General features: G+C 39.8%; 1 protein-coding gene across 2 annotated transcripts in view; it reads left to right on the top strand.

The window, feature by feature from the left end:
* The window catches only part of LIN28A (lin-28 RNA binding posttranscriptional regulator A), a 105,258-nt gene that overhangs the window by 86,359 nt on the left and 6,034 nt on the right, over nt 1–12,865 (top strand). For both annotated transcript variants that reach the window (XM_034413548.3, XM_034413547.3), the window contains one exon: nt 10,338–10,522. In XM_034413548.3, coding sequence (XP_034269439.1) covers nt 10,338–10,522 — 185 coding nt within the window. The remainder of the gene's footprint in view (nt 1–10,337; nt 10,523–12,865) is intronic.

Here is a 12,865-nt window from a genome sequence, read left to right on the forward strand (position 1 = left end):
TTGGATGGTGGGTCCCTGGCACTATTATTTAGTCAAAATTGTAAGGAGAGAGGTTTGCAGCATTCTTAGATGTACCCACCTCTATTTAAATGGGAGGGGGTGTTAAATGGCCCCATCAAGATATCATACTGGAAAGAGGCTTGGAGGGGAATTAGGAAATGGAGTAGAGAATCCAAATCCTGAACCAAAACCAAAATATTTTGCACTGCAAAATACTTAGAATACTAGATAGGACTAATTAGATAATAAATAGGGAGCCAAATTTAAATGTGATTACTCTTAGGCGTCAAAAATATCCATTTGACAGCCTGTTTTTCTGGTTTGATCCTGCATAGTTCCTAACCCTTTCAGATGTGTTGCATCTGTAATTCCTGGAATTCTTAAGCAGCTTTCCAAATATTGGGAATATCAGAGAGTGACCATCTCCATATTAGCTGTGTGCCACTATAAGGGAAACCTTCCTTCCTTCTAGATGAATGAGGTTCCAGGTGTGGTGAAGCAGCTGTGGCAACTGAACGATGTGTTCCATTGGGTTTGAAAATCATTTTAATTGAATCTTGCGGATTGACATCAAAGAGGGATTGTGCAGTGCCAGAAGCATCGGGGGATAGAGTTGTCGATCTTTACCGAGATGATGAATATTCAAGATTTAAAAGTGTTAAAGCTTTACCTTTCAATATATATATAAAAATAAATATAATGAGAGAGAGGGTCTTGCCTAAATAAACTGATTAGCTGATGCACCAAGGTCAATGGGCTGGTAATTATTTCAAAAGCAGGAGTCACAGGATTTGCTTTTTTCTTTTACATCATGTAAATAACCCCGCAAACCCATCACTTTTGAGTTAGAGCAAAACTCTTCAAACTTGGCAACTGTAAGACTTGTGGACTTCAGCTCCCAGAATTCCTCAGCCAACCACGAGGAATTCTGGGAGTTGAAAGTCCACAAGTCTTAAAATTGCCAAATTTGGAGATCCCTGAGTTAGAGCAAAGTGGAAGGCTCAGAAACTACACATGCCAGGGCTTTTTGCAACCCCCCCAGGGGCGAAATCTAAAATTTGTTACTACCGGTTCTGTGGGCGTGACTTGGTGGTGGTGGGGGTAATGTGACTGGGTGGGCATGGCCAACTTTTTTTTTTTTTTTTTTACTTTTAAAATCATTTTTTCTACAACCTGAAGAGATTGCAGAAAAAATGCTTTTAAAAGCCTCTGACGATCAGGCAACTCAGTTGGGATCGTCAGAGGCTTTTAAAAGCATTTTTTCCTGCAACCTCTTTAGGTTGTAGAAAAAATGATTTTAAAAGTAAAAAAAAAAAAGCCTCTGATGATCGCACGGCTCAGCTGGGCATGGGGCGATCTGGTCTGAACTAGGAGCATTTCGCTCCTGTCCTCCCCCCCAAAATGGAATGAAGAGCTAGCTAGAGAAGAGGTTGTTTAGCCCTTCCCCATTTATTCCCCGCCCCATTTCTCCTGCCTTTTTCCAGCTAGGAGTTGCAATTGTCCTTTTATTAATGGCGAGTGATCTCCCTATCATGGGGAAAAGTGTTTTTGTGGAGTGGGTGATAGAAGAAAAGAGGAAAGCAGACGCTTTCCACACCTTCAGTTGTGACTAATCTCTAGCCTGGCCTTGGCAAACTACACAACAATAGCTGGGATTATGCAATATCCTACATGAGGCCAAGATGGGGTTGATAGTTGGTGATTTAGTATGTTTTGTGTTAATGTAGCCATTATCTGAGCAGGCTGTGCGAACCAGGCCATTACATTAAACTTTTTAGGTTTAGGGGTTATATATTATGTGACTGCAGCAAGTGTGTTTTGTTAACCCAGATTTAATAGGTTGTAAAAAACAAGACAATATGCACATATCAAAACTGGAATGCCACGATCTAAGTGATGGCCCACTCAGTCTCTCGCCCATAGCTCATCCTACCTCACAGAGGAGTTATGTGGATAGTATGGGAAGAAAGAGGTACATACAGGTAGCCCTTGACTTAACAGCCATTCCTTTAGTGATCATTTGAACTTACAATGGTGCTGGGAAAAGTGACTTATGATCCCCATGATCCTGTGATCAAAATTTGGGCACTTGGCAACTGGCATGTGTTTATGCGACCTTCCCAGCCAGCCCCTGATAAGCAAAATGAATGTGGGGGAGCCAGATTTGCTTAGCAACTGCATCATTCACTTAACAACTGGCAAAAAGGTGATAAAAGGGACAATTGACTTAACAATGGCCTTGCTCCATAATAGAAATCTGAAGCTCAAATTTTGTTGTAAGTCGAGGATTACCTGCATGCAGCCCTGAATTCATGAAGGGAAGGAAGAGTATAAATCTAATTGATGAATTGTTCGGTATTGTTTTAATGTTACTTACAAAGAAGGCTTGTGAACACTCCAGGGCAATAACAATTGGAGTAGCTAGAAGCCTAGCAAATGAACTGAAATAAAATGAATGTAATTTTTTGCTTTGTCTCTGGAAGGGTGTACTGAGCACCAAATAATTGACAGGGGCAAGACAAGTAGAATGGGGTAGGATAACATCTAAACTAAATCCAGTTTAATTCAGATTGAATTACAATTAACATGATTACTCCTCTACAGTCTTAGCATGGCATGTTTACCCAGGTCATTTAAAAATCTAATAAGTCTGGTTGTACAACACTTAAGCTTGATTATTGTTGACTTTGGGACTGACATTCTGGTATGAATCTGGTTTGTTTAATGAATGGTTCATATATGGTTGAAATGCAGAAGGGTGAACTCAGGTGACTGGGTTATGTAATTCACAAAATATTTCTCCCCTTCTCCCCAAGACAAATTCCTTGTGTGTCCAATCATACTTGGCCAATAAAGAATTCCTATTCTATTCTATTCTATTCTATTCTATTCTATTCTATTCTATTCTATTCTATTCTATTCTATTCTATTCTATTCTATTCTATTCTATTCCTCCCCTCACTACGATCGGCTTCATTAAAAGTTACAGCTTTGGTGGGAAATTTTAAAAGGGTGCATGATGGCAGTTTGGAAATTATTTTTTATCTCTTTACCAAATTTTTAAAACCACTTAACAGAGGGACTCTGGGCAGTGAGCAGATTATGGCCATTGCAGTTGAGGGCATCCATTTGGGGAAATGCCAAACTAGTGTAGTGCAGTGCTACACAACTGCTTTTCAGTATTCTTAAATATGGCATTGGTCACCCTTGAGCCCCAGGGAAGTGCCATCATCTGACCTGTGTTACCGAACAACTCGTGAATGAGGGGTTTGCTCCATTCATTAAAGAAAGGGGGAAAAAAAGAATGAAAGAAAAGGCTGGCTCTTCTCTCCTGCGCGGCAGATGGCCTGCAGACCCAGAAGGAACAGCCTGAACCGGCTTGAAAATGGCTCAGGACAGAGCAGCAGGGACAGATTATTAATTCTGCCATTCCACTCACTCCCTTCCCCCTCCCAAAAGGATTAGGGGTATACATAGAGCTCATTTTAATAGTCAGTGAGTGTTTGAGAGGATAAATTGCTCTGCTGGTAGGAGATCATTATAGGAGTTTGTGGCAGCCAAACCAGTGGAAACTTGCCACAAAACAACCCAAATTAAGTATATAGTGGCATCAAATGTTGGGAATGATGATCCCTTTCACTGGGATTTTGACCCGCAATTGCGAACTGACTTCAGGGTGTTGTAAATTTTTGGGGAAATGAAGCATTTCGTTCGAGCTCTGAACTTGGTTCTCATCATCAGCACTGTTTTTTTAAAATTGGGAGCAAGTCTTCGTTCCTTGCACTTTTGAATACCGTCACATGTTATATTCCAAAAGTGTCACAACTGGCTAGGTTCATCCAAGGTACTAAATCATAGAAGTTTAGTTTAGTTTTAGTTTTATTGAATTTTTATACCGCCCTACTCCCGAAGGACTCAGGGCGGTGAACAGCCATAAAATAAAAACAATATAAATACAAAATTTAAAATAGAATAAAACGAATTAAATAATTTGGCTGAATTTAAAACCCCAATACTTTAAAACCAAATTTAAAATTTCCATTTAAAAAGGGGAAAGACTTAGGTCAGGCCAGCCTGATGAAATAAGAAAGTCTTGAGCGCGCGACGGAAGGTACGCAGATCCGAGATCCTCCGTATCTCCGGGGGGAGCTCGTTCCAGATAGTAGGTGCCCCCACAGAGAAGGCTCTCCCCCTGGGGGCCACCAGTCGACATTGTTTGGCTGAAGGCACCCGGAGGAGTCCCTCTCTATGGGAGCGTACTTGTCGGTGGGAGGCTATTGGTGGTAGCAGGCGGTCCTGCTACCACCATACCAATAGAAATATGATTTACAGGCTACCACAGTCGAGTTTGTATAATAGGCCAAGTTAAAACAAAGTCATATCATGTTGTAGTGCATTTCTTCTAGTGAAAATATATAAGATGTGCTGGGGTGTTTGTTTGTTTTTAGGAAAATTTTTTTATAAAAAAACAGCTCTTCCACCAGACCTTTTGGATATTTTAATTTTTTTCCCCCTGATGTAGCGTCTCTGTGTTATTTGTTTGTTTCTTTATTATTTAGTACAGTTCAGGGATGCCCAACTTTTAAGATGTGTAGACTTCAACTTCCAGAATTCCCCAGCCGGCACATTTCTTAAACTTTACTGAAGTTGTTCACCCCTGTTTTAGTAGAACCGTTGAAGATAATTGTGGTCGGCAAATCTCCTGGTTTAATTCAACTTTCTACAAAGAGAATGACCCTTGGTTAAAACACAGCCCTGAGAGCAAAATGTTTTCAAACTGTGGACTATCTACTTCTTTTAAAACAAGAGCTGGATTTATATATGGATCTGGGCATGCCAAGCATATGGTTTCTATTAAACTATGTGCTTTACTCCCTGGGGTAAGGTGTGATCTGGAATAATGTAAGATAATTTGCATAACTGGCCTAGGGTGCTATACATAATATTGGGGGAGGAAAGAACTGCAGTTTTAATGGAGGATTATATAAAGTGTGCATGGTTATGTTATGTACTGTACATAGGGATCCCCCTAACTTTTTTCAGGGGGTTGGTTATATGGAGGGGGGGTAATCCTACATGGAAGTTTATTTATTTATTTGTTTGTTTGTTCAACTTGTATGCCGCCTTTCTCCGAAGACTCAAGGCGGCTTACAATGCATTTAAAAACCATATATAAAAACATTAAACATTAAAACATTAAAAACAATTAAAACCCATTCACATCATTCATGGCCGGATCTCGCCAGATAGCAACAGCGAGATCAAGTTACTTTATTATTATTTATTATTTTATGAATTTGTTAACTGCTACAAGTCAGCTGAAGTTACTTTTTTTTTTCTTTTTGCTTGTCAACTCTTACTAATTGCGAAGATCAATTCCAGGAAAAATCATTTGTCACTTTTTGTTGCAATACATTGGTCATTATCTCTACCTCAGAAATGTTGGAAAAGACATAGCAGCTATTTTATTTTTTTATTTATTTTGTAAATGTATATTAACTGCTTATCTACTAGTGTAGTAGGGTAGTGAACAACAACAAAAGCATAACACAGGAATTCATTATATTGGTGATGAAATTTGTATGAGAAACGAGCTCACAATTTATCGTTCCACTTTTCATACTTGACCAGCACAAAAATATACATAAATAAATATTTCTTTGTAAAAGTTGAGATGAAGTGGTTGAGGAATTTAGAAATGAAGTTTATTCATTTTCGGGTCCAGTATTCCTAATAAAAACAATTCAGGTTTCAAATCTATTTTGGCAAGAGGACCCGAAAATGAATAAAAACCTTCAATACATTATATTGCACATACTTACCTCAGCAAGAATCACATTCGCAAAAAATTGGAAACAAAAAAATATACCCTCATATGAAACTGTAATTAGGAAAATTCTAAAATGCACAGAGATGGATAAAATGACTATGGAGTTGAAAGAAAGAGAGGATTCGGACTATTATGAAATATGGAATAAAATGTACACTTGGCTCGAAAAGAGAAATCAGAACAAGAAATGTTTAACTTAATACTGATGAAACTTAAAGTAACTGTACAACATTAAATAAAGAGAGGTAAATATAAACGAACATAAATGTATAGATAAGAACAAATGAATATTATAATGTGTGTGTGTGTGTGTGTGTGTATAGGAGTAATGCGATTATTCTACTGTTGAGTAGTAAATAGAAATGATAGAATAGAGAACTACAAAAGCAAAGTACGTAAATTGATACAAAATGCTGTAAAATTACCATTAATGTTATATAATGTTCAGTACGTTATGTTTTGACATGTTTTGTTTTTATATATGTGTGATTGTTTTTTGTGTTGTTCTTAAAGACAAACTGTTTAATAAAAATTATTTTTTAAAAAAATAGAAATGAAGTTTAGGAAAAAGCTTCCCAAAATGGGTGAAGTGAGGGGAAAAAGCCCTCAGAGCTCCTGAGGCTACAGAACAAGGCAGAACAATAATTGATCTATTCTTATAGTTGAGAATGAATTAGGAAAAGTGTTAGGAGAGGGTCTTTAGAGACCTGATCTGTGGTTCAAACAAATAAAGGGGTTCAAAGGAGGCTTCCAATCAAGCTGATTAAAGTTTTAATTGGTTAGAGTCTGTGGACATCCATACTGTTTCTGATTGTGCTGGGTTTTGCAGATGTGTTTTAACATCGAATCAGAATTAACTCCCTGAGTAATTAACATAAGGCTAAGAGAATGACCTTATTGACTGTTTTAATAAAATCTGAATAAAGATGCCATGCAGTGCTTTTGAAAGAGAGAAAAAAAAAAAAAACCTCACCACCACAACTTTCCAGAAACACAGGGACATCTAGGTAGCACTGGTCTGCAACTCTTGACATCAGATATTTTCCAGGATTGTGCTGAAGCAGCAGAGGGAAAAAAATGCAGTATAGAACATAGAATCATACTAGGACTGGAAGGGACCTTGGAGGTCATCTAGTCCAACCCCTGCTCAATGCAGGAGACCATATACCAGTGATGGCTAACCTTTTTGCCGTCGCGTGCCAAAAACGGGGGGAGTGCGGGGGGTCATGCACGTGTGTGCCCACGCCCATAATTCAATGCCCCCTGTGCCCCACTCACCCACGCATGTGTGTGCGACCCCCCCTCTCTCCCCCCATTTTTGGCATGCAACAGCAAAAAGATTACCGGTGGGCCTGGTAGGCCTGTTTTTCGCTCTCCCCAGGCTCCAGAGGCTTCTTGGAGCCTGGGGAGGGCGAAAATGGCTGCAACACACTACGTAAGTGGTAGTCCACCAGGAAACCTAGATCTATCTCACAGTTACTGCTGTTGATCCAGGTATCTCCTATTCTATACTTATGGATTTGGTTTTTCCTCCCTAGATGCTGGTCCTTACTTTTCTCGCCATTGTTGAACTGTATCTTGTTGAATAGGGCTCGATACACAACTTCTGTCAAGATCCTTCTGGATCCTGAGTATCAAGTGTTGGCTGCTTGTGAAGGAGTTGCTGACAGTTCTCCATGGGTACCCCCTTGTGTTTCAAAGCCTTTTTGCGTTGAATCCAAAGCTGATAACCTAGAGGGGCTTTGAGGGAATATAAAGAGGGGAGATAAGGATCACAGTGGGGAGGTGATGACAGAAACTGACCAAATAGTACTAGGACTACTGTGGGTTTTCTTTGGCGACTGGGGTCAGTTCGGTGGGGTAGACAGATCTCCAGGGATTTGTTGTGATCCAGGCCCACGTAGTTGATATTAAATGCAAAACAGTTCCAAAAATCAAACAGATTTTATTAAAACAGCTGAGAATTAACTTATTCTCAGCGTATTCTAAATTAATCTCTCCCAGGGGGAGAGCCTTCTCTGTGGGGGCACCCGCCCTCTGGAACGAGCTACCCCCAGGAATACGACTGATCCCGGACCTCCGGACCTTCCGTCGAGCTTTGAAGACCTTCCTATTTCAGCAAGCTGGGCTGGCTTAAAATTTTAATGGGTTATTTTAAGGGTAATGGGTTTTAACTTTTGGGAAGCCAATTCGATTTAATTCTGTTTTTAAATTATTTTTAAATTTTATATTGTATGTATTTTAATTTTGGCTGTTCGCTGCCCTGAGTCCTTCGGGAGAAGGGTGGTATACAAAAATAAATAAATAAATAAATAAATAAATAAATAAATAAATAAATAAATAAATAAATAAATAAATAAATAAATAAATGCAAAATCCTCAAAACACCAGTCTTTATCTCTGACCTTGGGATAATTAGCCAAACTGCCAAAGGCTTTTCTTGGCAACAGTTCAGGAACAGAAGAAATAACTACAGCCAAAGAAGAAGCAATTCTCTCAACGGTTGTTTTCTGGCAAAGAGACCAAGAGCTGTTGCTGGTCTTTTAAGCCTTATGGGAGGGGCTAATCATCTCTTGGCCCTACTCCCGAGTCATCCTCTGCTTTAGCTGCTCCTGCCTTCTGGCAGCTCTTCTCATGCGTGCACTAGGAACAGGCTCCTCCTGTTCCTCTGCCTCTCTACTGTCAGCCTCTGGAGGCTCCGGAGTCCGCACATCACTCCCCGATGGCCCTGGCCCCATCTCTGCCTCCGACACAAAGCCCTCATCCAGGCCTTCCCCAGCCGCCAGGACTGGCCCATGTTCTTCCTCAGCCTCATCGCTGTCCGCAGGCTGCCGGCGGACCACAACAGGATTATAATCTCTCACCCTCTATGAAAACTGAAAAGATTTTAATTGCAGTCCTGTAAGTAATTTTGTGGGGTTAAGCTCCATTGAGCTTCTTTCCAATGTTGATCAGACTGTTACTAGAATATTGCATCCATCTTGGGGCACCACATTTTAGGGAAGACATTGACAAAGTGGAACATGTCTACAGAAGAACAGCCAAGCTGATAAGGGGTCCTGGAAGGGAGAACTTCAGAGGAATGGTGAGAGGTGTTGGGTATGTTTAGCCAGGAGAAGCGAAGACTGCAGGAAGGTTAGGTCAGTGTCTTTAAATATCTGAAAAGCTGTTAATGTAGATGATAGGGGGGAATTTCTGAAGAGTTGATGCAGAAACACAACAATGTGTTTAAATTAAAAGGAAATAGACTTTGGTTGGATGTCAGGAACAATTGCTTATAACACAAGTGTGCAGCAATGGATTCCTCAGCGATGGTCTCTGTTTCACTGGAGCTGCTTAATCAGAGTCAGGATAGTCATCTGTTATTAGTGCTGTAGTGGATTCCTTCATTTTAGAGAGGTTGGGCTGAATCAGTGTTTCTCAGTCCTAAAACTTGAAGATGTGTGGACTTTAACTCCCAGAATTCCCCAGGCAGACACTTGGTGGAGGGGAATTCTAGCAACTGAAGTCCAATATCTTCAAGTCGCCAAAACATTGGGTTAGATATATGGTCCACCCCCTTTAATTATATTATTTAATAACCTATAATGCAATGGCAGCTGCTTTTCAACAGGCAGGTACCGGATTGGGCTACCAACTTGACCCCTGAACACAGATATAAGGATGCATTTGTAGCATGGGGAGAAATTTCTGAATTGATGTTATTATATTTTGAGGAAGATAGGTTTTTGTTCGTGACTGTGGAATGGAATGGACTATTCTTGGTCTGTTTCAATTTGCTTTCAGAGAATGTTTTGAAACAGAAAATGATGATTCTGAAGAAATTCAATGAGGTGTATACACAGTTATATATTGTTCTCGTAACTGGTTGTGTACAGTTATATTAGAAGACTGTTGTTTTGAGGGTCTTTCAAAGTTCTGTGTTGTTCCCTACATTTTCAACTAGCTCAAAATAGCCCTTGGAGTGTTCTGAGTTCAAAATTAAGCATTCTGTGATCAGATGTATTAATGAAAATATATCAATAAATATAGAATAGAATAGATTTTTTTATTGGCCAAGTGTGATTGGACTCACAAGGAACTTGTCGGTGCATATGCTCTCAGTGTACATAACAGAAAAGATACCTTCATCAAGAATCATAAGGTACAACACTTAATGATAGTCATAGGGAACAAAATAAGAATTTGTTAATAACACAGTGAATATGAAAATACATAAAAGTAAGTAGTTCAGCATGCCAACTGTGTTCCTTTCTGGGCAGAGAAAGCTTTGTAACTTGTATTTTATGTCCAGTCCATGATAAATGGAGTGGCCTTTTCAAGTGGTCCAAAACTTTAGTTAGTTAAATCAAACATCTATTGCAGATTTGTGGGTGAATATGCATATCACATTCAGTGAAAATGCACGATTGATTTTATCTGAACATTCTCTGCCTTGCTTGTCAGTATTTTATAATTTCCTCTTTGTTGGCTAAACGGCTCTTCCCGCTCTTTTTCTGGGCTGCAGAGCAAGCTCCACATGGAAGGTTTCCGCAGCTTGAAAGAAGGAGAAGCAGTCGAATTCACTTTCAAGAAATCCTCTAAAGGTTTGGAGTCCATCCGAGTCACTGGCCCTGGAGGAGTTTTCTGCATTGGCAGCGAAAGGAGACCGAAGGGAAAAAGCCTTCAGAAACGCAGGTCGAAAGGAGATCGGTAAGGCTTAGTTCAGGGACTTGTTCCGTGAGTCCGGAAACCTTTCAACTTACAACAAAATTTCAAAGCTTGAAAATGCAATGGATATTCTGTGTATTGGGAGTATAGAAATAGAGAAATCGGTTTTGTGAGAGTAAGGTTTTTGTTTTGTTTTTTTGCTGGAAAAAGAAACAACAATCAACTTAAATTAAGTTTGGAACTCTTTTCCACATAACCTATAAAAGATGTATGATTTTTTCCCCTTTTCAGTAGTTTGGCATATTATGCAAATCCAGGCATTCTTTATTTATTTCATTATTTTGATTCTGTCTCACCTATAGCTAGCTCATTCAAGATAGCTAATAACAATGAAACCTTGCTTGGCTTTCTAAAGTTTCCAATAATGTTCATTTTTCACCATCATCACGAGAGCTAGAAATTTGCTGGTAGGAAGAAATATTGACATCTGACATTCTCACCAAGATAATGATGATAATAATAAGATAATGAACCAGCTGGTCTAATGGTTAAAGTTCTGGTCTAGGAACCAGGAGGCCGTGAGTTCTAGTCCCTCCTTAACCATGAAAGCTGACCGGGTGATCTCGGATTAGTTGATCTCTCTCAATCCAACTCACCCCACATGATTGTTGTGAGAAAAATAATAAGAATCATTAGGTATGTTCACAGTAACCTTATTATGAAAATAAAGGTGGGATAAAAATCAAATAAATAAGTATTCAGTTGCCAGATATCTTCTGGCATGATGGGAATGGCAAATAGGCATGCCAGTGCAGGCCTGGGAGAAGAGATAGAATAGAATAGAATAGAATTCTTTATTGGCCAAGTATGATTGGACACACAAGGAATTTGTCTTGGTGCATATGCTTATGCTTAAAGATAAAATGCATTTGTCAAGAATCATAAGGTACAGCACTTAATGATAGTCATAGGGAACAAAAAAGCAATCAAACACATTAGGAAACAGTCAATATAAATCGTAAGGATACCAGCAACAAGGTTACAGTCATAGAGTCATAAGTGGGGGGAGATGGGTGATAGGAACGATTAGAAGATTAATAGTAATGCAGACTCAGTAACTAGTTCGAGAGTGTTGAGGGAATTATTTGTTTAGCAAATGTTTAGCAGATGTTTGTAATAATAGAAAATACTTGTAGCTCGGGTTTTAGATTTTGGCAGTGGTTTGCTCTCCAAGCTTGCTTTAATTTAGTTTCTGAAGGTTTCATTACCAGACTACATAACTTCATCAGCCGGATTTTCTTGTCCTATTGTGTGCCTTGTACTGGCACACAAGATAAATGTCTTGTGTGCCAGTGTAGTCAGTGGGTCGTGTGTGATTGGTTGTTCATTTGGAGCGATATTTAAATTCTGAGCAGCTGATTGGTTCTCTTGTTAATTGGTCGTTTGAATGGTCTGGTTTCTTAGAGATGTCTGTTTTAAAGGAGTGGCAGACAGTGCTCTGGATGTGTTGCCCTGCCCTCTGGAACCCTTTTCATTTTCAGATCCAGCATAATAGCAATAGCGCTTAGACTTCATAATGCTTTACACCATTCTTTAAGCAGTTTACAGAGTCAGCTTATTGCCCCCCCCAACAATCTGGGTCCTCGTTTGACTGACCTCGGAAGGACGGAAGGCTGAGTCAACCTTGAACCGGTCAGGATCGAACTGTTAGCAGTCCAGAATACTGCATTCTAACCACTGCTCCATCACGGCTCTAATATATGCGGCTATGCACACGTGCCTACACAAAGACCACCAACTTGCTTAAATTAGTTACCTTTAATTCAGCTTCGCCCAATCTGGTGCTTCTCTGGAGGTGTTTTGACTATATGTCCCATCATTCCCAGCCAGTTTTTTTACCTTTGGTGGAGGCTTGGCCAGCAGTTGTCTCCTCCTTCCGCATAAGTTGCTTCCTTTTGGCTTTTTAAGTGAATGGCAGATGCAGATTCCTAGGGCAACAAAGGAAAAGGTCAGAGTTCTCTCTCTCTCTCCCTCCCTCCCTCTCTCTCTCTCTCTCTCTCTCACACACACACACACACACACACACACACACACACACACACACCCCAGCTGAATAGAAATAGACCAACCCGTTACCATTCATGTGCTTGCAGGATGGCTCATCCCTCGGGCACCCTCGGAAGAGAACTTCAGGGAGACTCCCCACAGCAAGTACATGGAAAAATATATATTTTATAACACTTGTCCCCAGCCTTCCAGATATTCTAAATATCATAGTGGCTGTGGGAGTTGCATTCTTAACAAATCCGGAAGGCACCAGATTATCTTACACTGGCTGTATTTCTACAATTGTTAACCGGCTGTTACAGATCTAACAATTTGGCA

This window comes from Pantherophis guttatus, chromosome 10 (assembly GCF_059756535.1).
Source record: "Pantherophis guttatus breed Tessera chromosome 10, ASM5975653v1, whole genome shotgun sequence".
NCBI classification, from domain to species: domain Eukaryota; kingdom Metazoa; phylum Chordata; class Lepidosauria; order Squamata; family Colubridae; genus Pantherophis; species Pantherophis guttatus.